The 25292-nt window shown below is 32.4% G+C and overlaps 2 protein-coding genes across 2 annotated transcripts; both read right to left on the bottom strand.

Annotated features, from left to right (window-relative positions):
* Positions 1-1126: 1126 nt before the first annotated feature.
* On the bottom strand, positions 1127-11159 carry LOC114422814 (ADP-ribosylation factor GTPase-activating protein AGD3-like). The gene is made up of 19 exons (XM_028389349.1): positions 10680-11159; positions 9398-9474; positions 8258-8358; positions 7857-7927; positions 7419-7481; positions 6649-6693; positions 5936-6001; positions 5795-5842; positions 5608-5703; positions 5489-5530; positions 5112-5327; positions 4882-5013; positions 4544-4768; positions 4363-4449; positions 3947-4285; positions 3259-3404; positions 3064-3157; positions 1932-2392; positions 1127-1766 (listed from the first exon to the last, which is right to left on the bottom strand). The coding sequence occupies exons 1-19, from the start codon at positions 10722-10724 to the stop codon at positions 1649-1651; spliced, it is 2472 nt and encodes an 823-aa protein (XP_028245150.1). The 5' UTR covers positions 10725-11159; the 3' UTR covers positions 1127-1648.
* A 5643-nt stretch (positions 11160-16802) lies between these two features.
* On the bottom strand, positions 16803-20697 carry LOC114422813 (trihelix transcription factor ASR3-like). Its single transcript, XM_028389348.1, has 3 exons — positions 19845-20697; positions 18658-18711; positions 16803-17414 (listed from the first exon to the last, which is right to left on the bottom strand). The coding sequence occupies exons 1-3, from the start codon at positions 20497-20499 to the stop codon at positions 17131-17133; spliced, it is 993 nt and encodes a 330-aa protein (XP_028245149.1). The 5' UTR covers positions 20500-20697; the 3' UTR covers positions 16803-17130.
* Between the last annotated feature and the right edge of the window lie 4595 nt (positions 20698-25292).

The following is a 25292-nucleotide window of genomic DNA, read 5'->3' as shown; positions in this document are numbered from 1 at the left end:
TTAAATTTAGATAAAATTTTCAAAAAATACTCAGAAAAAATAGAGGTATAATGAAAAATAAATAAATAAAAATCTCCCACAAGTTAAAATTAACTTATCTAATCAATTTTAAGAAATTCTCTTATTTAACTTTTCCAAAAGTAAAAATACATAATTTGATTTTTATTTATGAAAGAAGTTTAATTTATTTGCCTCACTATTTTTTTCCTATAAGTATTCTTTTAGTTTATACAAATTGGAATTATCGGGACTATATTTAATATAAGATTTCATGAATCGTGGTCATATTTTATAAGTAACTCTTTATTTTCTTAAAATGCCAGAGATATTAATTTTGTCCTAAGATATTAACGTCACTTTTTTCTCTAAATAATTGAAAAATGATATGAAAATAATCTTTTGCGTGCAATACTTAAGATACTAAATCGTAGTATCATTTTGTAATATTGAAATGATGAATTGACGCTAATTTTTTCAGTAAATCAAATTACCATTATTTTCTTATAATTAAAAAAACAGAATTGATGTTCATATTTTTCAAAGACCAAGTTAATATCACTTGTATTCATTTGAAAGATTACAATGTATCTTTCCTCTAAGTTGTGGTCTCGTCATGAGTCATAACCCAGTTCAAGAGGCCCCACTTCAGGTATTGTTACTCTGTCACTAATATCAATAATTATGTTGAGGTCACCCGTGACAAAAGTTGAGTTTTAGATGATAGCTGTGTTAACACAACATGAGTGTTGGCCACCATAACCTACAAGATTCCTCACGGTTAGTTTTGTAGATAAAAAAAAGGAATGCCTATGTAAAACAGTGAAATTTCCCATTACAAAATATCTAGACCTCTTTAATTGTTGCATTCGTGCAGCAACGGTGATTCTTTATTGTTGGATACGAAAAATACAATGGACACTTCTACCCAATTCTCGAATTACCATTGCAAACTGAGGCTGAAATGGACCACTTTCACTTTTTGATTCAATTGACCAAAAAATTCTCATGCCTTCAACATGGTGCCCCACGCCGTCTTTTCAATATCGAAACTTTATAAGATTACAATAATTTGTGTTTTTCTTTTGGGAGGGGGGTCTCTCTAAATAGCAGGTGATTGATAGTCTTCTTTATCAATTTGCCTTTGAAAATATATAATTTTTTTTATCATATAAATAAATACATCAGAATATTAGAGAACTAGGGACATGACATCCTCAGCACCTGTCCCACCAAGGCACCAAGTAATCCCAAAAATACAAAAATGTAAAATTACAGCCACAACACCTTCACAAAAACCAATGTACACAACATACACAAATCCCTAGCCTAATGCATCGCAGCTTCACCTCAAAAGTAAACAAAATTACACAAACATCATATTACAAAGTGCTGGCTGGGTGCTACCAGTGCAGCAGAGGCATAACTCTTTTACTAAGACCAATGTGGCCATTTTTCATTACAGATCTTAGCACTATTTTGCACAAAATGACTAAGGGGCAGGCATTTCAACCTACCTCTCTCCCTTAATCCTTCACACTAGTGACATTTCAAAAAAACCAGCTTTTCAATTTATGAAATACAAATTTACATAATCCAATCTTCCATATTTTATATATGTATTATACTCCGAGATTTTTGCCTATCACTCTCATCCATTAGAATCAGTCAATGGAGCATGGACTTCCCTGTCACCACCAGCATTTGACTCTGCAGCAAGCTCAATAGGGGTTATTCCCTGCTCATCCACAGCCCGAGGATCGGCTCCCCTGCATTTTTAAAGATTTCGGTGTCATTCAATGAACCATGTCTTCAAAGTAAATTCAGGGTAAGTGCCTGGAATGGTCACTTAAATGACATTATCAGAGTTGAAGGTGACTATTAAATTGTTGAAAGAACCAGATAAACCATCATATAAGTTAAATCAGACTCACCTAGAAAGCAATAATCTAGCAAATGTAGATCTTCCTTTGAGAATACAGCGATGTAGTGGTGTTTGACCTCTCGAATCACTTGCATTAACATTTGCACCATACTGTAGGAGGAGCTCCACCATGCCAATATCTGCAGTTTCACATGCGAGATGAAGTAGGGTGCACCCTTCTAGATTGTCCATGACCTGGCCTTCTTTAGTGGAGGACCAGTCCAATGTGTTCCCTGCTAAAGTAGAGCCGTGATCATGGCTAGTTTGCTCTTGTAATAGCATTACTTTAGCAAGGGTTAAGGAGCTGCTGCATGTTGGCTCATAAACAGCATTAACATCAACATCAGAATTAACAATGTAACGGTATACAGCTTTTTTATCGTTAGCATGAACAGCCTCCCAGATTTGTTGTGCTACCAAGAGACAGTATTGATTGTCCTTTGGCTTGCGAACAAAAAGCTTCTCAGCATACTGCCATGAAAAAACAAGTGGTTCAGGGAGTCTGAAATACAGCAATCAGAAGGTAGCATAAAAGGCTCAATAGTAAAAAAAACAGAAGGTAAATACATGAGTACAGTTAATATAGTAAATACATCTCCAGGTGGTTGGCCTTACAGCCAAAAAATGAAAACAAATAAGCTATGCATTACTGTATATAAATCATTAACCAAAATATCAAGTCAAATGGAGAGCACCACCCCATTCATACCCTCTGGTCATTTTAAAAGCTAGTTAAAGATTATGCTTTCATCAATAAATAAAAATTATAAGCAGTCAGCAGGGACAATTTAGTCTCTAAGTTTCTGCACTAGTTTTGTCTCAGCGATATATCCAATTATCATTAATTGCTGCTAAAGAGCTTAGACATGTGATGCATCAATTTTATTTGATGCCTAGGTAGGAATTCTAATTGTGAGAATCCTACTTCCTTTTCCTTTTTCTTCAGCTTCCTCAGTCTAAACTCTCATCTGGATTTATTTGAGGCATATTACTTTAAATTAGACCAAAATCAACAAAACATTCATCAGCTTTCCTTCCTCATTCCCTAAATCTCACCCTTTTACAGGTCTTCAAGGAAAAAGTAGTAGAACATCTTTCTCTGTTAGAAAGAGTTGAAGTGTACAAGCAGAGTATAGTCATACCTTTGCATGGATGAACTTTTCCTTCACAGATAGAGAATCAGATTGACAAGGTTTGGTGATGAAGAACATCATTGGTTTATCAGACGTGCTTAAGCTTCAAATTAGTAGAAGAGAATATCAGCAATAATTGTCAAACAATAATAATAGTAATAATAACGAGTCTAATGCAAAGATATAATAATGGGGATTCTTTACCCTGTAGGGACAAGATCAACCTGAAAGGCACTTCTTGATTGTAATAATTCCTCCCAGACTGAGTTGGCAAAAGTATTTCCAAGTGACTGAAATAAACTTATGACAGAAGGTTCCCACACTTTAACATCCAATGTAAGAGACCTGACCTGTAACAATAGAAAAAAAATGATCAATATATTACAGCCTCATCACAAAATAGAAGTGACAGCTAAGATCTAAAAATCTAACCAGCTAAAACTTCAATTGCAATCTTCACCCCAATGTTAACCTCTAAGTTACGATATAAAAAAAGGCACTTACATTTGTGTAGTTTATTATAAGTTAGATTTCAAAGATTTTTCTTTTATAAAAGAATTTATAAGAGAAGAGAAATAAAGAACAGGAGAATCAAAACCGTCCTAAAAGTACTGAAGGAACTCTCCCTTCCTTCTGTATATCCAATAAAGAATTATGTTTGCTCATATTGGATTTCTAAGGATTATCAACTAGGCCAACAATGGCTCCAGCCATATAGTTATTTCATAAAGACAACCAACTGTTTTAAATTATACCATTTATATCGACTTCTTTTTCTTTTTTCTTTTATTACGCCATGCTCATTGTCAAGCATCCTTACAAATTATATTCAAAACTAAACAAATAACTATAACATAAACAAGGATCAACAAAGTGGACTCGTATGGTCTACCTTTGATATGTGCACACCAAGGTTACGATGTACACCAGAACACTCAATGCAAACAAGAACACCAAGATTTAGTGATGCCCAATCAGGTTCAGGAGCTCCACAATCAGCACATTTATCATTCCCACAAACTCTTCGCAGCACATCTATTGGCTTCTCACTTTTAGTGCAGGATCGCTGCTGTTGCAAACTTCTTGAGGGGCGCTCCAGATGCGCAGAAGTAAAACTTCTATCTGCTGCACATTCTTCAACAGCATAGTGATCAAAATCTGAACTTTCAAAAGAACTACTCTCACTGGTAGACCTATGATGACCACTTCCCATTGGGCTTGCAGGCAACATCTGATAACAATTGCAACATTAATCAAATTGACTTAAATTTTATTTCTACATGATCACCAAAAGTTCTTGGAAGTTACCCTTTCAGGAATTTGAGAACTCAGTAATGAAGCAATAACACCAGTGATTTTTTCAATCCAGTCCATTTGGTCCAGTGCACTCTCTGCCTGCACTGACAAGCATAATTAAGGAATGAAACTATAAAGCTTTAATCACCATCCATGTATGAATTAAAAAAATCTAAAGAACACATTAAATAACCTGCAAAGTATAGTTCTTGGTTGGTGAAATGATCCGGAAGCAAAACCTCAAATCTGATTGGTCAGCATCTACTTTAATTGTTGATGTAAGCAAGTTCACAGTGTGATGAGCAACAGATTTCTCATCATGTACTCCACCATGATGATGAGAAGACAGCCATCGACTTAAAAGTCCAGAACCAAGCTCAGAGCTATTCCTCTGGCCAGAATGTTGACTACTAGACCCCTACACATGATAAATAACCACAAAAATGAGGTGAAATTTGTTATAAAGAAGCAATTATTTTAGTAGGCTTAGTTTAAGTCCCTCAAAAACCAACTTATTTTTCACATTCTTACAGATGATTTACTGCACTGTTTACGGTAGTAATACAGCATTCCCCGACTATCAAGAACAAAAAATCTCCTTTTCCAGTCCCCCCTTAAGTTAGAGGAACGCTTTGAGAGATAACCTTGTCGAATAGTTTGAACCTAAAATGATGATAAGACAAGAAAGTTATAAAAGTCAACCACTGGGAGAAAGTAATTGTTAATAACTTCAATCAACAATTTCCAGGCCTCAATTCAACCTTTCCCTTGGCAGCAGATTGCATAACTGCCTCTATCATCTTATGTGAACTTCTACCAATGGCTTGTATACCATCTCCATTAGGAGACCCATTAGAACCATTTGAAGCCCACCTACTCTCCCGATCAATCTGTCGTTTGTACTCTTGCATTCTTTCATTTAGGGCTGCCTGCTCATAATTGGACCTTTCTCTTGATTGCTGAGCATAAGTCAAGACCTGCAAAACAACTAGCCTTGAGTGAATCAATTTGTTTTCACCGACTCAAATGTTCGCCAATTAATCACCCTCAATGTATCACTTGATAAATGTTTTTTATAAATGGCATGCACTTCCAACAACCAAAAAATGAGTGTGTAAAGACAAAGCTGATTCCAAACCTGGTTAATATATGGCTCCATTTGGTGCAACAATTCATACCCCTACAAGTGAAGTAAATTTAAGATGAGCGAGTTGAGACGAAGAATGTTGAAAAGAATAATTTAAGCAATATGTCTACCTGTTTGAAGTAACGAAGATGTGCATCCATGGTCCCACTGACTGCTTCCAAAAATTCAAATCTCTTCTTTGCTTCAACATTTGACAAGGCAGTAACCTGGACAAAAGACTCTTCGAGTTTATTTGTGAAAACATATGCATGGTAACAGTAATTATTTATGTACTTCTGATCAAATTAATTTACTAACCAGATTAAACCGAGCTTGCTCAAATGTAGATCTTGCACTATGAAGCTCCTGAAACATCTCCAAACATTTGAAGGATTAAAGAATTGCATATTCCAGAGTGAATCTAAGCTGAACAAAGACATAAGACACACAAGGGCCTACCTCTTCTAGGGCAGTAGCTACACCAGTTTTTGTGCCTTTTCTTAGTGACAGAAACCTTTCACGAGTCTGCAAGAATAGCATATTTGGCAATCATTAGAGAAACTTGATTTTGCAGCTTCTAACACAGTTGGCTCCAAAACAGGTTACTAAAGGTGTATTTTAACAGCTTTGGTTCATCTTAGTAGTCAATTCAAATTGTTAAATTCATTTATTCATTATATATCCATTGATCTCATTCTACTTGAATGGATCATTATCATAGGCAGTACGCTAAGCATTCATATTTTTTCTTAGAATGTGGGTTTGGGTCTAACTCAACCCTACAAAATCGGCTTGTAAGGTGAGAGTTGACCCCCCACTTATATACACTAATTAGGCCTCATAACTAGTCGATGTGGGATCTCCAACATACACCCCTCATGCCAAGGACTGGACATCTGCACTCTGCAGGTGGTCAGATAGCAGCCCGATAGTGGGTGGCATGATAGGCCCAACAACAAATCACTAGGATAGGCTCTAATACCATCTTAAAATGCGGGTTTGGCCTAACTCAACCTTACAAAACCGGTTTGTAAGGTGAGGGTTGCCACCCACTTATATACACTAATTAGCCCTCATTAGTCATTACTAGTCGATGTCGGATCTCCAACATTTTTCAAAGCAGGAGGAATATACATGGGGAAATTAGAAATAATTTGTGATTGAGAATGCACCTGGTCATAAATAAGGCTAGCCTTGTCAAAGCGTTTCCGTGCTTCCTGCATTAAGAGAGGATCCCTTAGGACAGAAACTAAGTGCATAAATTGCTCACAGAAATTTTAATGTTGGAAGTAAACATCAACTATCCTTGTTATGAGGTGATATTTAGAGTCGACATTACCAAAATCAAACCATATATAGCCTGTAAAGTTTAAAATGCTTCCTATAATCACACTAACAAAATCATAACATGGAAAATGCAACCTAAATATTTAGCTCATATTTAAAATGGAAAATCTTAAAATATTGAGAGTTGGGAGAGAAATTTAGCTCATATGTAGGATCCTGCTGTTTTGTTAAAAAAACCAAATATTTGACAAGCTTCTACAGGAGTGACAACAACAACAACAACAACAACGCCTTATCTACAGGAGTGACATTTGTCCAAAATTTTTTATAGAATCTAGAACAAAAATAAACAATAGTACTACTCTTTTCACAAGGGCTTCAAGAGAATTCCGGCTCGAATCCTAAACCTGTGCATGTTTGGATTAGCTTACTTTGAGGAAATTATTATTTTTTTGGCAGCTCCCTGGCCTGGTTGAGCTTTTGGGGAAATAAGGCGATTTATTCTTATAATTTAAACTCTCCCAAACATCCTCATAACTAACCAAAGAAACGAAAAACCAATTAAGAGCAAAGCAGATATTACACAGGGTAAACAGAAAATATTACAATAATTTTTTTCTTTAGAACAGAAAAAAGAAAAGGAAAAAAACAGTACCTTGACCTCTTGTAAATCAATATTGACAAACTGAAGCAATCTGTCATTTAACATATGCTCAACCTGACAAGAAGAAAGCAATCTATGTTACTTAACGGTGTGGCAGACATTGTGTTACCAAGAACTGATGGACAATGGCCAAAAATCCAGGATGAAACTCCAAAATAGCTAACTGCTAAATGTCATAATGGGAATCATCTTCCAAGTTGTATTCTTTACACTTTGACGTATGTGTTGGCAGTAGATCATAATTATTGATAACTAATTTTTCCCCTTTTTGGAAAGGAAGAGATTCATTAAGATAAAAAATGTTACAGAGAGATTGGAGTAAAAGATCCGCTGCTTTACATTTTCTTTCTTTAAAAATGCATCATTAGGAGTCTGTAACAACTAGAGAAGTATTAAAAAAGCACTTACAAGTACAACACAATGGTTTACCTGTGATCGAAGAACTTCCTTGTATGTACCAATTTCTCGTAAGGCTATGGTGAATTTGGTCATAACAGGACCTGTAATAGAAACTCAGTCATAAATCATTTCATCACCATTAGACTTTTAGAGTTAAAGGTAACATACAGACTTAAAATCAAATTATGAAGTCAGTTTAGTCCCAAGCACAGTCAGTAGTCACTAAATTATAGAGAAAAACTGCAAGCAAATTATCTCAGTAAGAATTGAAATTAATAGAATGAAATGTTAACTGAGTCAAGTATTAGAGTCATCGTTTTTATGATTGACAGCTCATCTGGGGTGCTAAAAATGGAAACATAATCAACTACCAGGAGGAACAGAGAACCTTTCATCAACCATCATAATATTGATGTAAAAAGGGAGCATACCTCCAAAAGCCACACTGATTGGGTCATTATGCCCACCACCAAAAGTTTCCAAGGCACTTGCAAATGCAATATCTCCATCATAGGCCTCCCCAAGTCCTTCACTGGAAAGTACAAAAGTGAAAGCAAATAAAGCCTATAAAGAAAATACATATCTAACATCTTCAAAATCAATATTCAATATATTATGATAAGCTGTGAGAAACTACTAAGTATTTATAAGAACAGGGAGAAAAAAAGCACTAAAATTTTCCTCTGGATGATTGACAATGATTGTTGTATAAAAACAATAAGGGGCATCAACCCTAGAGGATATAATAGTGTAACACAAAAAACTATTAAGTAGTATCGCCAGTTTCTTCTTTTTCCCTCATGAAAAACCTATTAATTTTTTTTAATTAAAAGTTTGTATCATATTTACTCTGTAATATTGGATATAAACGTTCTGGAAGATAAAAAAATACAGGATGCTTTTGAAAGGAGATGTTCAATACAATAGGCTCTAGCTTGGAAATAAAATGCAATTTATTTTTACACAGCCCATTAGCCACTTTCATGTAGAACTTTGTGTTTAATTCCAAAGGTTTGCCACAAATATGACAGCTAAAATGTTGCAATGCCATGCAGCTTACGCTGTTTTTTGGTTGAAAGGGAATGCCCTATATAAACATACGTTTCTGCCCTTAAACATGCTGCCACGTATGATTGTTTTCATGCTACTCTTTGGTGTTCTGTTATCTTGATTGCTTTTGCGGTGATTTATTTAGAGCCTTTGTCAAGGACATCTCACCCTCTTCTTTTATCTCCTCTGCATTCTCATTATAAAAACTATTTTTTCTATAAACTGCGAAGCTGATTTCATCTAGTCATGAAGAAAACAAATCATAAAAACTGACCTAGAAAATAACAGATAAAAGAGCTAAGCTAATCCAGAACTAAAAACATTCGAAAAGAAAAAGACATGATACTTAAAGAATAATTAAAAAAGATATATATAAACTGCAATTTGCATGGCAAAGATGCTTTCACGAAAACGAGGATAAGAGATATTATGTGACCAATTCATCATGTTTCTCAAAGGTTCATGGCTATCTATTAATACAAATTAATAATGATAAGATCCAAAGACAAGGAAATACATACGTGTATTTTCTACATCCTTTGTAAAATTTTAAACTTCTCTCTCTTAAAGATTCAGCACTTTCCTCCATGCATTGTATCTGTTCATCAAAGAATCAAGGAAAAACAATCTAAGAATACATCAAATTGGTTAGGCGAGAACCCATAAATCTGTATATATGAAACTTATGAAACAAAGGGAGGGAAGTGAAAAGACCAGCATCTGTATTTGAATGTGGTACGCACAACAACAAATTATCACGCATACTATACAAAAATAGTCAATAAATAGCTCCAACCACCATTAACAATAACCTCAAAGAGAGGAACCACTAAATTTCTATATTTACAGAGAACTTCAGTTATCATATCATTCAACCAACAAGCAATACACTATATTTCAGAATCTTCAAAAGATACCCAAATGGTTTATTAGAGCATAAAATATTATTCCAAGATTTACAACAGAGCCCAGTAATAGAGAAGAATGGATTGTTGTTTAATACAAGAATACCAACAAGATTTAAAATAGTAACAGGGAATGAATTGCTAATATGGTGAAGTAACCAAACAGAGCAATGCATTAAACAAGAGTTTAACATAAGGATAAGTTTAGTTTGCAGGTAACGGGGGGAGGGGGTGCCAGGGATTAAAATTTTAAGAATTTATTTATGTTCGGCATATCAGTATTAGACGAGGAGGAAGCTTTCTTGGAGCAATTTCTCCACAATTAGGGTTTATGTTGCTTGACACTTGATGCCTCTCTCACTCTCACTGCTCTACCTAAATCCCACCCTTGATGCCTGATCAAGTGTGCCAACCATCCCTGACTAACCTCAAAGACCAGCAAACCGTAAATTAACTCACTGAGATTCTCTTCCAGATTCTGGAACCTTCCCTCTCCATGTATGGCAGTGGTACATACCATAAATCTATGAAGGGAATCACAATCACCAGGCCATAACCCATTACTAGAAAACAGAGAATCCCATGAAGGGAACCATTTTTTTCCCTTTTGTGGGTTTCACAGAATCACAAAAGGAACCTTAGGATTCTAAGCAAAAACCAAGCTTGACACGACCATTCAGATTTCAGAATATTCACATTCCACTTGACAAGACCACAACATGCACAAAATCAAGCTTTCATTTCCTAACATGTTACTCAATAAACCACTAAAACCAGCCGATCAAGCTCAAAAACAAACAAAACCCTGCCCTATGCATACATTACACACAACATCAAAATTAATTTGCAACAAATCCAAAAAAAAAAAAAAGTTTCTAGAAAAAGAAGAGCGCGTGACCTGCTTGCGGAACATAGGAGAGTCATCGAGCTTAGCGAATTGCATTTTGATTCGAACCTAGGATTCGCGCGTTGTTGTTCGTGTTGGTGTTGGTCTAAGAGTAGGTATGGTTTAGCATTATCGCACCACGAATATTCGATCTCGGAATCGAAGTCTCGAACAGCAACACGACCATTTGCAGGGCCCTCAAGCTCACTTCGATTTGGTCGCGAACCCAAAACCCTAGCGCAGAGACAACCTTGGAGTTCGAGGTTGCATGTGATTTTGATTTTAATGTGTTGGGTATTATCACTTCCCTATTTGTGTGTGTTGGTGTCACTTCTTCTTCTCACTTCTCAGCAGGGGAAATGAAATGAAGAAAGAAAGAAAGTAAAAGTATATTGGGAATTGTTTAACCAAATTTTTTCACTAATCCAACCAAAATTCTCGAATCCCATGTGTGTAACAGACACTCACTTGGACTAAAGTCACACCCATTGAGTTCCTTTTCATGCACCTTTCCCTTTCTTGCCCCCCTTCTTTTTCTTTTTTATCTTTCCCTTTTCATTTTTTTCGTATTTTAATCATAATATTATAATACCCTAGTAATAATTATCATCACCTTGAAGAACCAGCTTAGTAAGTGTTGTCAAATTTGAGTTTTTGGGTACATGACTTTATTGAAAATCTGGATAAACAATTTTGTTGTCCACGAGTCTGTCCAATTCGATTAACATTTTAGTTTTACAAATACTAGTAGTATCTTTCTTTATAATATAATATGTTTGAATCAAAAAGATTATTATTAGGGTCAAAACACAAAGCCCTTAGACTTGTAACAATGGGTGGTTAAACTAAAAAAATCTCTGTAATCTTATCACGTCAGTTGATCAATAATTTGATAGTGAGCAAGATTATCTTTCCATTTTTGTATTACAAACAATAAATTCAAGAATTTAATAGAACAAACAACTCCACAATCTTGTGCTTCAATTGTTTTAAGCATTACAATCACACCAATTGATCAACATTCTAGGTGAGGAAGATTATCTCTCCATTTTTGCTCTAAAAACAATAAATCCTAGTATATAACAGAGCTAACAACCTTTCAACCATTTCGTGTCAATTGTTCAACATACTGAATTATAAGCAACATTATCTTTCAATTTTCACTTTAGCTCCTAATATTTAACATAATTACATGTCTCATGATTTAAGAATATTTGCTATTAAACTATAATAATTTCACATTAATTAATCAAAGTACTTGTGTGGAACAGAATTACTAGTAATTCTTTATTCTGTGTTTTTATATCGAAGACAAAGATAATATTTTCTCAAGCAAGATTATTTTTCATAAAATGTCTATACCTGCTTGAATAAGATTATCTGCAGGAAAAAATATATCTAACTTCGTTCAAAAAGAAATTAGCATGGCACATTGGTCTTGTATATTTTCTTGCAATACAATCATGAATTGGATTCCTTATAGTAACTTTTTTACTAGGAGTTATTGAAATATTCCTATAAAGAAAAAACAACGTTGTATGCTGTCGTACGAGACGAGAAGAGAACGGCGTTACTATGCTAATCTAATCTACTACACCTTGTTTGATGGGTTGTGTTGGAGCACGCGCTACAGAGGAGCGTGGGATGAATAATTGTTTCTGTGAACTGTGAAAGAGGGAATGGCTTGTGGGGGTGCGAAAGTGGGCCAAAACTGAGTTTCCCTCAATTTCCTCGACCGTGGGTGGGGCCCACTCTCTCTTCCCCCGATACATCCTCGCATGCTCATCAACAATAATATTCTTTAAAAAAATGTGTTTTTTTTTTCATTGTTATTGCTCATATATTTTGGATATGCAAGAAAACTGACAAGTCTGCTTGTGACCACGATGCATTATTTATACAAGTAATTATAATTTATGTAGTTAGCTTATAAGTTTATTTAATTGAAAGAAAAGTATTTGATGATTGGCTTTATTTTTCTATTTTTTAGATTATTTTAGACATTATTTAAAGTGGTATTTGAACTTTCAATTTATATATATAATATATGATGTTTAATTTTTATTTAAAATATTTTTATAGAATTTCCTATTTACTATTTTACAATATTATATTATTTATTTTTGATTTAATCCATCATTTCCTTTAATATTAAATTATTTTATTTTAATTATTGTACTATTTTTTAATTTTCAATAAAATATATTCTCTATAAACCAAAAATAGTTCAAAATTAAATTATAAAACTAAACTTGTAAGTATCTAAAAATATATCCATCCAAAAATTATATAAACATAATTTTTATGTTATTTTTTATATATATCAACTAATTTTATAATGTCTTTAGTTTAATAGGTTAGCTTAGCAATATTTCGTTTTTAATTCATTTTTTTTTAACTTTCAATTGATTTTTCATCTACCTTATCAATTGTTTTTTCTGCATATAACAAATATGTTACTTACGATTTATTGAGAATCTATCTTCAATCGTCAGTTTTGCATATGATTGAAATAGTTTTTAATTAAAGTTTACCCTTATTTTGTCCTTTAAATATAACGTATATGTATCATTGTGTGTAAATTTTTATATAAAAAAACATTTCTTAAAAAAATCATCTTGTCCAATTTAATCTTTAAAATTTTTATTAAATACTAGTAGTTCATCAAGATTATTTTCATTAGACATAGTAGTTCCTCTCTCAGTGTGACCTCCTCGTTTAACATAACAAAAATATCAACGTTAACAAATTAATTATTTCACATGTTAATTACTACTTTATTTGCCTATATAAAAAAACGTTAATTACAACTCCAGTTCTCTCCGGTTCATCAAAATTTAGTCTTTATGATTCTGTTATGCCTTTTATCGCTTTGGCTGTAATTGATCTTATTGGGGTGGGTTGCTCCTTCAATTCATAAAAAAAAAAAAATGTTTTTAAAATCTCGAATAAAGATTAAACATTATTGTCTATTGATACGATGCACATAGTCTCTTAAATGATACTATTAAGTTTGTGCTTAAAATGGAAACCATGACTCTTTATATGTTGAGAAAAGTATAATCAAAAGTAGTTATGATTTTCTCGTGAAAGAAATTCACCTTTTGTTGTATATTATTACATTAAATAGAATTTTGTGAATTCACTGATCTTGTACAACATGTTTCACAAGAATTCAAAATTATATAAGTGAAGAGACGTCAATATACCCACCCTTGTGAAAGAGTTGTTCCAAATATGGTGTACAGCTTCTTTCACAAGAACTCAAAATTATAGAGTGCATAATTAGTTAGCATTCAAAACACTCCTATCTTGTAAAAAAGGGAACACCTAGTCATCAGCCATCATGCAACAATTCATAAACCAAATGGCATGAAAATAAATATATTATAAATTTGTTAATAGAGTGGTCCGTAATCAAACCACCTTTTGGGTTTCACCAAGAGCAAGATATATTTTGGTGCCTAATAGGGGTGTTGGACTTCTGGGGAGGTTTCAGGGCATAGTGATGATTATGGAAAAGTGACAGAGTGGTAGAGGATGTGGGAGAAACACGAATGATTATAAAAATAAAAAAACATTTTTAGATTTGAGAGATTAAATTATACTATTCAATAATTTGGATTAATTAAGTTTTTACTCTCTTAATTTTTTTAAATTTCAAATTTTAGTTTTTCAATTTTTTTTTACAATTTTTAGTCCTTCGGGTTAATTTTCTGTTTTAGTTCTTTTAATTTTTTTTAGTTTTTTGTTTATTTTTATTGCTTAAAATCAATTCTTATTTTATTAATTTTTAGTCCCTTATTTATTTTATATTTAGAAGTAATTTTGTAAAAAAATGAAAGAATAAGAAAAACTTTTAAAACAACTAAGAATCCTAACAAACCAAATTGAGTCCATATTAAGATTTTAAAAAATATACTTTAAGCGTTAAAATTTATGAGATATCATCTCAAGTTCTTAACTAGCTAACATATATAAATATTTTAATTAAGTTAAACGAATTTCAACCGACGAGAGATTAATGTGTTAAAGTGAAACAATATTAAAAAAAACTATTTTATGCGTTAAAATTTATGAGATATCATCTCAAGTTCTCAACTAGCTACCATATAAATACTTTAATTAAGTTAAACGACGAATTTCAAGTGACTAGAGGTTAATGTGTTCAAGTGAATCAATATTATTGTAAAAAAATGTGAAACAATATTGAAAAAACCGTTTGGGTATTTTTCTTCAAAGACCAAGTTAATGCTTATGTTTTTTTATAACGTAAGTTTGCCTTTTACTAAATCAAATAAATTGCTTTAAAGAATATTGCTTTACAAATTGCGGGAAAAAAATTCTCAAATCTAGTTTGATACCTAAGCTGCGATTCAAGACTGTTGTCTGTTAATAAAGGATTTGATCGTTCTGGAATGCAGAGCCTAACTTAAATAACAATAGAATGTCTAGCTCAACTTTTTTTTTTTATAAAGAACAATAATAAATAAAAAAACACATATTTGGCATCTCTGATTTCTTTCTATCATTTTTTTTCTTTTTTTCTCTCACACTATCAAATAGCATAGAATATCTATGCATTACTATTCAATATTCATCCATAAATTTGTAGAAAGATAAAAGAAGCAAAATATTATAAGAGCACGCAAATAATAAACAACTAATAAAAACTCACCTTAATTAATAATAAGATAAATAATTAATTTTGTCTCGTATAATTTGCTGACAAATGCGTCTCTGAAAAATGAAAATATAAAATTTAGTATTCGAAAGTGTGAAAAATATATCTGACTGTTAACTTATGTCCGTACCGTTAATAAAATAGTTTATGTGGCATAGAGAAACAAATTTGTCACTGAAATGATTGTCAACTTGATCATCTCTAATTGTCAACATAGAGACATATTTGTCATATAATATTTTTTTGACTTTTCATTTTTTCACTCTATGAATGGGTAAATAGTCAATTTTGTCTCTGAATGTCTAATTCACTGACAAATATGTCCCTAAAAGATGAAAATACAAAATTTAGTTCTCGAAAGTGTAAAAAATGTAACAAATATGTCGGACCGTTAACTTCCATCTATCACCGTTAATAAAATAGTCAAGATTCAAATAAGTGAAATATGAGATATATTTATCTTTTAGGATAATTTGGAAAAATTGTAATAATTGATACACTATTACAATGTTTTATTTTGGTAAATTAGTACAATGTTTATTTTGAATAATTTCTATTGTGACAGACAAATTAGGATTGATAATTAATATTATGTTTGTTTTAAATTATGTTTATCAATATATTTTTTTAAGTGGTTATTGTAATATTATGCTTGTAACGATAAAAAAATAATGAAAATTTATCCTAAAATTATATATTACCCTTAAATAAAACAAAATTTCAGGTCTAACAAATTAGTTCAATAGAAACATACTGATATTTATGTCCAATAAAAAATTACTGATATTTTTCGTCCAATAAAGATAACTTATTAATATTTTTTATCCAATAAAAAATTATTGACATTTGCATCTAAAGATGACATCTGACTGATATTTTTGTTCAATCTAATTAGCGTAATTACGTTAACAATCATTTCAGTGACAAATTCGTCTTTTTGTGTCACATAGACTATTTTATTAACAATGACAAACAAAAATTATCAGTCAAATATATTTGTCACATTTTTTATACTTTCGGAAACTAAATTTTATATTTTCATCTTTTAGGAACACATTTATCAACAAAATACACATTTAGGAATAAAATCAGCTATTTACCCTTAATAATATCACCTAAGATATGCAGAGGTTATAGGTTCCAAGATGCTAAAGACATTTTTTTTAATTAAAAGACTTCCCTTTAACTTAGTTAAAGCCATGAATCTAGACAAAACATGTCACCCAAAGACAAAAAAACAAAACCAATTTAACTTAAGGTTAACCTGGTCAGTTCCACTTTTTGCCTTTGGTGCTATATCCCTTAATACCAGGGAAAGTAAAACGGACTAATTCGATGAACTTGACTCCTTTTTCCTAATAGTAAGGTTAACTCAACAAAAAATATTTATAAATTTGTGGAAAGATGACTTATACAAGAGAAGCAGCATATTGCAAGAGCACGCAAAGAGATACCACTAATAAAAATGTACCTTAATAAGTAATAGTAATATCATTATCATCTGTACAACCACTATTATTGACCGGAGAAAGATTCATATAACCTCACTGAAAGAAGAGAATAAATAAAATGCAGTAACCTCCAAATTTGTGTATAAAATGCCTTAGTGGCAGTAGTAAACCACAAAAAAGTGGCATAATGCAGACAGAAGATTAAAAAAAAGAAAGGGTAACTAGTATGATGTTCATCTTCTAGAAACTATCCTGAGATAAATTATGGGAACCACTACTGTTGACTCCAAATTGTTATGTACACTATTCTATTCTGATCCTCCTTGCTCTACAATTTATCAGCAATTCTCCCTAGAGCATCTGCAAGCTTATCTAGTACAGCAACTATGTTACTTGCAGTGTCTTTCTGCTGTTGACGATCCAACTGGAAATTCAGTTTCTGAGCTTCAAGTTGATCACGTAGCATTTTGCCATTCTTTTCTAAGACATCAATTAATTGGCTTTGCAAAGTTTCCTCCTCTCCATCGGTTGCTAACCACTTCCTCTTCCGTTCCCCTTGAGATGTAGAACCCATTTCTGGATTTGGGTTTGCCTGTTTCTCATTGGTAGTACCTACAGAATAAAATTAAGGAATGTCAAAGCATTGAATTTACAATAATGTCATCAGCTAAGTCCTTGATACTGTGATTGTCAAAGGAGAAGCTTTGACCCTATTCTTCTAGTTTATACCTATTATAGGAAGCTATAGCCTAGCTAGAGCTCAAAAGTTAGGGTAATAGCATAATGAAAGCTTGTGCTAATGCACAGCTTGCCATTTATTATTAGAGAATAACTTTCTTTTTTAGACATGAATTGTGAAAGATAGTTATTCGTACTATTAGGGTAGGCTTAGGATGTGAAACGTTAAAAGAAAAAGTGACAATGAGATCTAGAATGCAATTCAACGACTTTCCAGAAATGTGCAAACGTAAGCATGTGTAAGCAGCACTACTCGGGCAAATATATGAGTATACATCATTCAATTCAATGAATGCAAACTCCAATCAAATTCATTTTGTAGACATACATGATTTATACCTGAGCATCCAAGATAATTTTAAGTAAAAAATGATACAGTAGATGATCCAAAAGTAAAACGATGGGCTTATTGCAAGCCTATTACCATTTTCATCTTCAAATAACCTATCACATTTTGTTTGTACTGGAGTAGACAAATTTGATATGCAAGAATCGGATTTAAATACAGCAAAAGCAACATGGTACAAGAAGTATGGATAATAAAGGAATGGAAAAAAAAATGTCCTGCCATTATTGAAATTCCAAAATGTAATAACATAAATTTATGGCAGAAAATGGGTAACCAATTAACTTTACATGCAGTTAGAAAATGCAGCAGCAACAAAAACAATGGGAAACAAACACATATGACAAGGTGGCAAGCTGTCACAAATGAGTTTTTAGCTTGCTTTGTTAAGCACTGAATTCATGATATTTTAAAGACATGGAAAGGACACTGAAGTAGCTTCCACATTTTTGTTTGGCTATCCTGTCATTGACATTGGATGCCCTTTAACAAGCATAGGCACTAGGTTTAGGGCCTACTACATCATGTTGGTCATATCAAAATGACCATGGGCCTAAGCTTTTATGCGAAAATATCAAGGCTGTCTCCAGAACACAACAAGAAGCCATTTCGGAAACAAATATTAAGGTTTCAATTTTCAATTGAGAATGATGACAGTGCTAATACTACAGCTAATCATATCATTCCAGTCTTAAAACCAAACACAAGATTTTCAATCCATCATCAAATATTCAAATGCATTAAGAACAATAGGGTAAAGAACTCCATTACCTTGAGGGTTGCCTTCCCCTTCGCAGCCTTGGAGATGGGGCTGATATTGCTTCTCTGCAAATCAAAAGAAAAAGCAAAATCAAGAAAAAACAAATATAGAATTGAAGAATGCCATATGGGAATCCCAGTATCCTCCCCTCCACATTCCACTACTTCCAACTTTATAACAAACAACATCATTGCTAGAATCAAAAAATAAAATTAAGAAAAGAAAAACACTAAAAATTAGTCTTTCATAAAAAAAAGAAGTGTCCCCAAAGCAATGAAAGCCAGTAACATACCTATACACTTTCCAACTTCACGAGAGACAAGAAACACAACAGCATTAGTATATACCAAAAAACACCAGACATTACCAACAACAACAATAATATCAACCAAATCTTTTTCCACCGAGCTGAACTTGCTACATAAATCAAATAATAATGCCATAATATTTAACTTTGAACTCTAAGTGTGTGTTTGAGTGAGCATTTGCAAAAATAATTTTGCAAGACTAAGTTTGGTTAAAATTGATTTAAACTAAAGTGATTTATGTTTAAAAAACTAACGTATTCGATAAAGTAATTTATGTTTAATGTTTTAAATTCTAAAACCAGTTAGTAGGAAAACTCTATAAAATAAATTATCTAATACAAATATAAGTCAAAGTTATTTCAACTCAAAAATCAATTATGAATCAGAATCAATTCCTCGGTATAAAACTAATTATGTGAGTATATTCCTAAAATCACATTAGTTGTATTTCAATGTAACTATAGATAATTTAATGCAAATCCAAACACATGCTAAATCCCTCTCGGTGCTAGTTTGTAATTCCGTTGAAACGAAAGCCAAGTTAACGCTTCCATTCTCTTGCTTCTGTGTTTCTGTCTCCAAAAGTGTGAAATGTCCGTTAACGGTTATGCAAACAGTCCCTTAGTAGTTTCAAAATTTTGTCACTCTCCTTCATCCTCTAAGTACGCTTCTTACTTGAACATCAATAAATTTTCAACATATACCCCAGTGGCCCAATCATAAAACCAATTTCTACCATCAGTTTCAGCAACATAATTTTTCTGCAATGCCATCATTCTTGACAAATAAACAATACAAAAAATGATGGCAAAAAGAGAGAGAGAAAAAACCCTAACAATAAAATAATAGTAGTTCATAAAATCACAAACAAAGGGTGTCCAAAATTGAACCTGAGATAGGAACAGGTGCAGGAACATCCTTGGTAGTAGCTAAAAGCAAAACCTCGTCCTTCTCAGAATCCGAGAATAACCCATCCTCACTCCCCACCCTCCGATTACTATCATAGAGGTGCACCTCCTCCTCAACCGTCGCCACCGGCACCGGAGTCTCCGCCGCCGCAGCCGCAGCTGCAGCCGCAGCCGTTGACGACGGCGAATCGAGAATATTGTAAACTTCCCTGTCAAAATACCCAGGCAATTTCCTCTCCCTCCTCAAATCGTTCCTCATGAGCCAAAACGACTCCGTTTCGTCCCTCACCTGCGACTCCCACTCCTTGATCTTCTTGTAATCGCCGGCGAGGTTGCTCCATCGCTTCCGGCACTGAACCGGTTCCCGGTTCACGCCGTGCTTCTTGCAGTACGAGGACACCAACGCCCATTTCGGTTCGCTCGAACCAAACGCCGAACCGCTCCCACGGCCCGGTCTGAACCGGCTCTCCGCATCGCTCTTTCCCTGAATCAGCACCAGAATCTCCTGTCGCGTCCACCGCGGCAGCCTCGCAGCCGGCCTCCCGTCCTCGATGCCGCCGTCCACAGCGGAGCACGGCGTCGCGCCGTTACCGGCACCGTCAACGGCGTTGGGATTCGAAAGCTGGTCCAGAGCCATGGCAAAGAGAATTCACAAAAACACGTGACTCGCACGTGAGGGTTTGTGACGGTGCCTTTGGGAATGCCCGTTACGGCGTTAAGAAAAGAGAGGGTTTAGTTTTATTGTGTTTTTCTCTCCTAAGAATGAAGAAGAGAGGGAGAGAAAGGAAGAAAGAGAGATTGAGGTTTTGGTTTTGTGTTTTGTGGCTTTTGCTATTGAAATTGGGGTTTTATTTTTAACTTTTTTACTATTATACTAAACAGACTTTTGACCCTTAACTCCTTAATAAGGGTTTTAAATTATTTTTTAATAATAATTATTGATTACTATTTATTGGGGTCATATCCTTATCTTTAATTCTCAATTAATGAGATTTTCTTTGTTTGCAAAGGTTACTTGTTGGGTTGGTTTGACATCAAATTCCTCAAACAGCACCCTCATTTCGCTGTCCATCCGTAGTATTTTTCTAATTCCTGTTTTTGGTCATTTTCTAAAGGGTATGAGATATGAAAGAATGGTTATGGTGGCTTTCCCTTCCTGTTTGGGGGTTCAATGTAACGTGTAAAATACCACCTTCAACCTCTTGATGTTACTATGGGCATTGCAATTTTACCACATCTCATAATACCCTTTTTTTAAAAATAAAAGATTTTAGAGATTTTGAATGAAGGCTTGAAAATCTTCCATCAATCAAAGGGGAATAATACCGAATCCTCTTTTAAATAGTTGTTATTCATTCATATATTCACAGAAAAGCATTAGTCTATGGCAATGTATGATGTGTGGACCATGAGTTGACAAGGGCATGCTACCCTACCACTACTCAGTAATCCTTTCTTTCCTTTCTCAACCTCCCTTATCTTATCGAATAATTTCCCTCTAATCTTTGCTTAATGCTTAATGTTTGTGCTTATGGATGGCCCCCTCCATTAAAGCCACTTTCTTCTTTTTCTTTGTTTGCACTTTGACATAACCTTGATTAAGGTAGCTGCACTGATAGGCACTACTCTCACACTCTGGAGTAAATGAATTATAATTTATCGCACGCCTATTACGTAAGGTGATATAAGTATATTAAAAAGAAAATTATTGTTTATTAGCTAGAACAAAAAAGTATTACTTTTTTTATTATAATACTGATCATTTAATTTAAAGATCGTGTGATTATAGATTTTGATAAAATTAATTTGGCCAAAATATATTCCAAGGCTCTCCAAAATATGAATTTGTCTAGTTTTAATCATAGTAAAAAAATGTTACTTTTAAAAGTTTAACATTTTCTTGCAGTCAATTTTTATTTTTTTTACATTTTCTAAGTGCTCTTTTTAATCCTTATTATTAATTATAGTTTGTTTAATATTAACATGGCTAACAAAATAAAAAAATATTAATTAAAATAATTAAGGTAACAAAAATATTTTTAAATTAAGATAAGATAATTAGATTATGTTAGATACGTAATTCAATTAAGTATTATATCTATTATTTTCTATAAATAAGGTAATTACATATAATTTATTTTTATTTTAATATATTAATAATGATGACTTTTATTGTTTGTAATATTTTTCTTGTTTTTAATTCACTAATTTGCTTCTAATATTGTAATTTTAAAAATTATATATAATTAATAATTTACTTAGAGCATCTATCTAGAGTACATAATTTCTTAAATAAGTTTTATCATAAATTTTTTTTTATCATCGAGACCGAAACCCAAAAAAGAAAGACTACACTAGGATAACTCTAGGATTACATAAAAGAGAAACAATTAGCTTTAAAGAAGCACGAAGGTGATGATAAGAGATCAAATTAGAATGACTCTCATAGGTTAGGTTAGCCATGGCATCAGCACACATATTGTCCTTCTGTGTAGACATTAACAAGACGAATATGGCAACTATCATCAATAAGCCTCTTAATAGCCTTGATCAAGCTCCAATCATAGGCATAGATTTAAGAACTTTAACGATGTTTAACTTAATTTTCCTTGTTTTTATTTTAATTCTTATATTCTAAAGTATTTTTTATCAATAAAAATTGTTAGGCAACGTCGTTTGTATAAATAACAATACTTATCCCATGTAAATACTTCGATGTCAATTTTTTTTTTTGTAAACAAGGCATCTTATTTTTAAGTAATTCATATAAACAACCGCATTATAGAAAATTTTAATGGTTTAAAATTTATTTTAATACATTACTTTTGATATTATTTTTACATTTTCAATTCATTAATTTTGACTGTTTGTAATATAATTCATTTTACTACTAATAATAAATATTTTAAGAAAAGGGATAGTAATAATAATAATAATAATAATAATAATAATAATAATAATAATAATAATAATAATAATAATAATAATAATAATAATAATAATAATTCCTTTTTTAAAAAATAATATTACAGATAGGGCCATAGGGGTAACTTTTTGTTTGCAAATAATAAAAATAAAAAGACAGGAGAAACCGTAAAACTACCACGCGGACTACCAATTTTATAAATACTAAAAAATATTAGTGTATTAGTAAAAAATAGTTTGTATAATAATTAGATTTAAATTATTTTTTAAAATTTTTTTTCTAATTTATTTAAAACAATACTCAAAATTGTATACGAATTAAATTTAATTTACGTTATACTATTATTTTAATATAAAAAATTTTGTCCCGATAAAATTTAAATTATATGTTAACATTATTTCGATCAGAACATTGCTACCCATACGAAGTGAATGAAAAAAAAAAAACGAAGCGAATGAGAAGAGTAGTCTTGGAGTGGTTTTCCCGTGAATGTGTGCACAGAACAGGAGTGCATGCTTGGAATGGAGGTAAAATTGTTCTGGCATGTGTTCCACATATTCAACATATAAAAGTAAGAATTTTGATCATTTGATAAAATTATTTTTTGTCTCAAAGTTATTTTGTATATTCTAAACATACACAAAGTGATTATTTACTATTGCCTTGCATCCCATTTTTTTCTTCTTGCACTCCCAAACAATTCAATATCCCTCGTTTATCCTTCTCCCCTCACTCACTCCCTCCACTTTCTTCAACATGGACATTGTCCCTCCTTTCTTGTGTCTCTGCCACAATCTCATCTTGTTGTCTTAGTCTCTCACACCTCACTTTCCTTGTGGTGTCACCATAGCCACTGACCTCCTTTGTATAGTTTTGGATTGAGTAATTTTGAAATGCATTTTCTATTACAGATTATTCAATCCAAAACTATACTAACATAATTTTGAAATAGATGATCCAAAAGTATAATATAGTTTTGGATTGATTAATCCAAAACAAAAGATGCATTCCAGATTGCTCAATATAGAACTATATTACATGAAAAGTCATGAAGTAAAGTTATAGGTTGAGTGATTTGTAATGCATATTGTGTTTCAGATGGCTATCCGGTTGAGAACCCTAACAAAGGCTCTCTCCAAGTTTTCGATGGCCTTCTCCAACAAATTGACAAAGGGGGGAGGTGGAAGAAAAGAAGGAGAATAAGGGGTGCTTGTGCAGTACATAAGGAAGAGGAAGTGCTAAGGTTGTGGTGGAATTTTTGTCCAATCATGTCTTTTTACTTCCCTATGGGGTACATGAAGCAAAAAGTAGGGAGCAGGAAGCAATAGCCCATAGGAGTAGTCTTAGTGGACCTGGCAACTAGTAATGAGCCAATTGAATCATAATTTGGAGAAAACAAGGAGGGCTTTGTTATTCTCACACAATTTTTTGCTAAGTTCTCCTCTAAGCTTGCATGTATTTTTTTTCTTTCAAAAATACCGTTAACAAAATACATATCCATTGTTCATATTATATAACAAAAGCATGTTTTCATTTTGTTAAAGGGTGTGCCAAAGCATTACAAAATGGAAATAGTAAATTACACCCTCTTCCCTTGTTCTTCCTCTTATGATGTTATATATATATATATATATATATATGAGGGATCACGTTACTCAAAATATTATTTCACTTGTAAATCTAATCACTTTTTAAATCACATATTTCAAACTCATGAATGACACCTAAGTGATTTAGGTGAACATGTTAATGTCATATCAATATCATTAATAGAGTCACGCGTCCTGATAATTTCAGTATCAAAGTGTCACATTGTAGTTAATCTTATTATGTTAAACTCAACATTAAAAATGGGTGATCAATTTTTTATTTACAAAATTGAATATAAGTATTAAGAAATCTCCAACAACTTATACATCATATCCTATCAATTAAGTTATATATACTTGATAAATTGATGGTAAATAACGACATGACCAAAATTATAACCAAGGGAAATAAAATGCATTGTTAAAAAAAAAGATCAAAATCACCTATAGAAACTACACGGAAATTAAAAGTGCAATGAAACAAACATATTGAAAACTAAGAAGTAATATTTTTTTCTAAAAAAAGAACTGACATGCTTTTATAAAGTAAATAATCGATTAATTCTATGAAGCAGTGAATCTCTTAGTAAAACATTAAATATATACACTATTTACACTTTCTAAAAAATATAGAAATATTAAAGAAACAAGAATAAATTATAATTTTCATCCCTCAAAGTGTAATGTGGTGATAATTTAGTTTTTGAAAATGTAATACATGATAGTTTAGTTTTTGAAAAAACAAATTTTCTAATTCGGTCATTAGATGTGTAAAAATATACGCTAATTACATCATGTTGTATAATTTTATATAAAATTCATCTTTAAACATTATAATTTAATATCAATTGGTCATCTCGAAATATAATTTAATGTCAAGTTCATTCTTAAATATTATAACTTAATAACAAAAAA

Source organism: Glycine soja, chromosome 8, assembly GCF_004193775.1.
Source record: "Glycine soja cultivar W05 chromosome 8, ASM419377v2, whole genome shotgun sequence".
In the NCBI taxonomy this organism is placed as follows: Eukaryota; Viridiplantae; Streptophyta; class Magnoliopsida; order Fabales; family Fabaceae; genus Glycine; species Glycine soja.
This window is presented reverse-complemented; position numbering and strand designations above follow the sequence as displayed.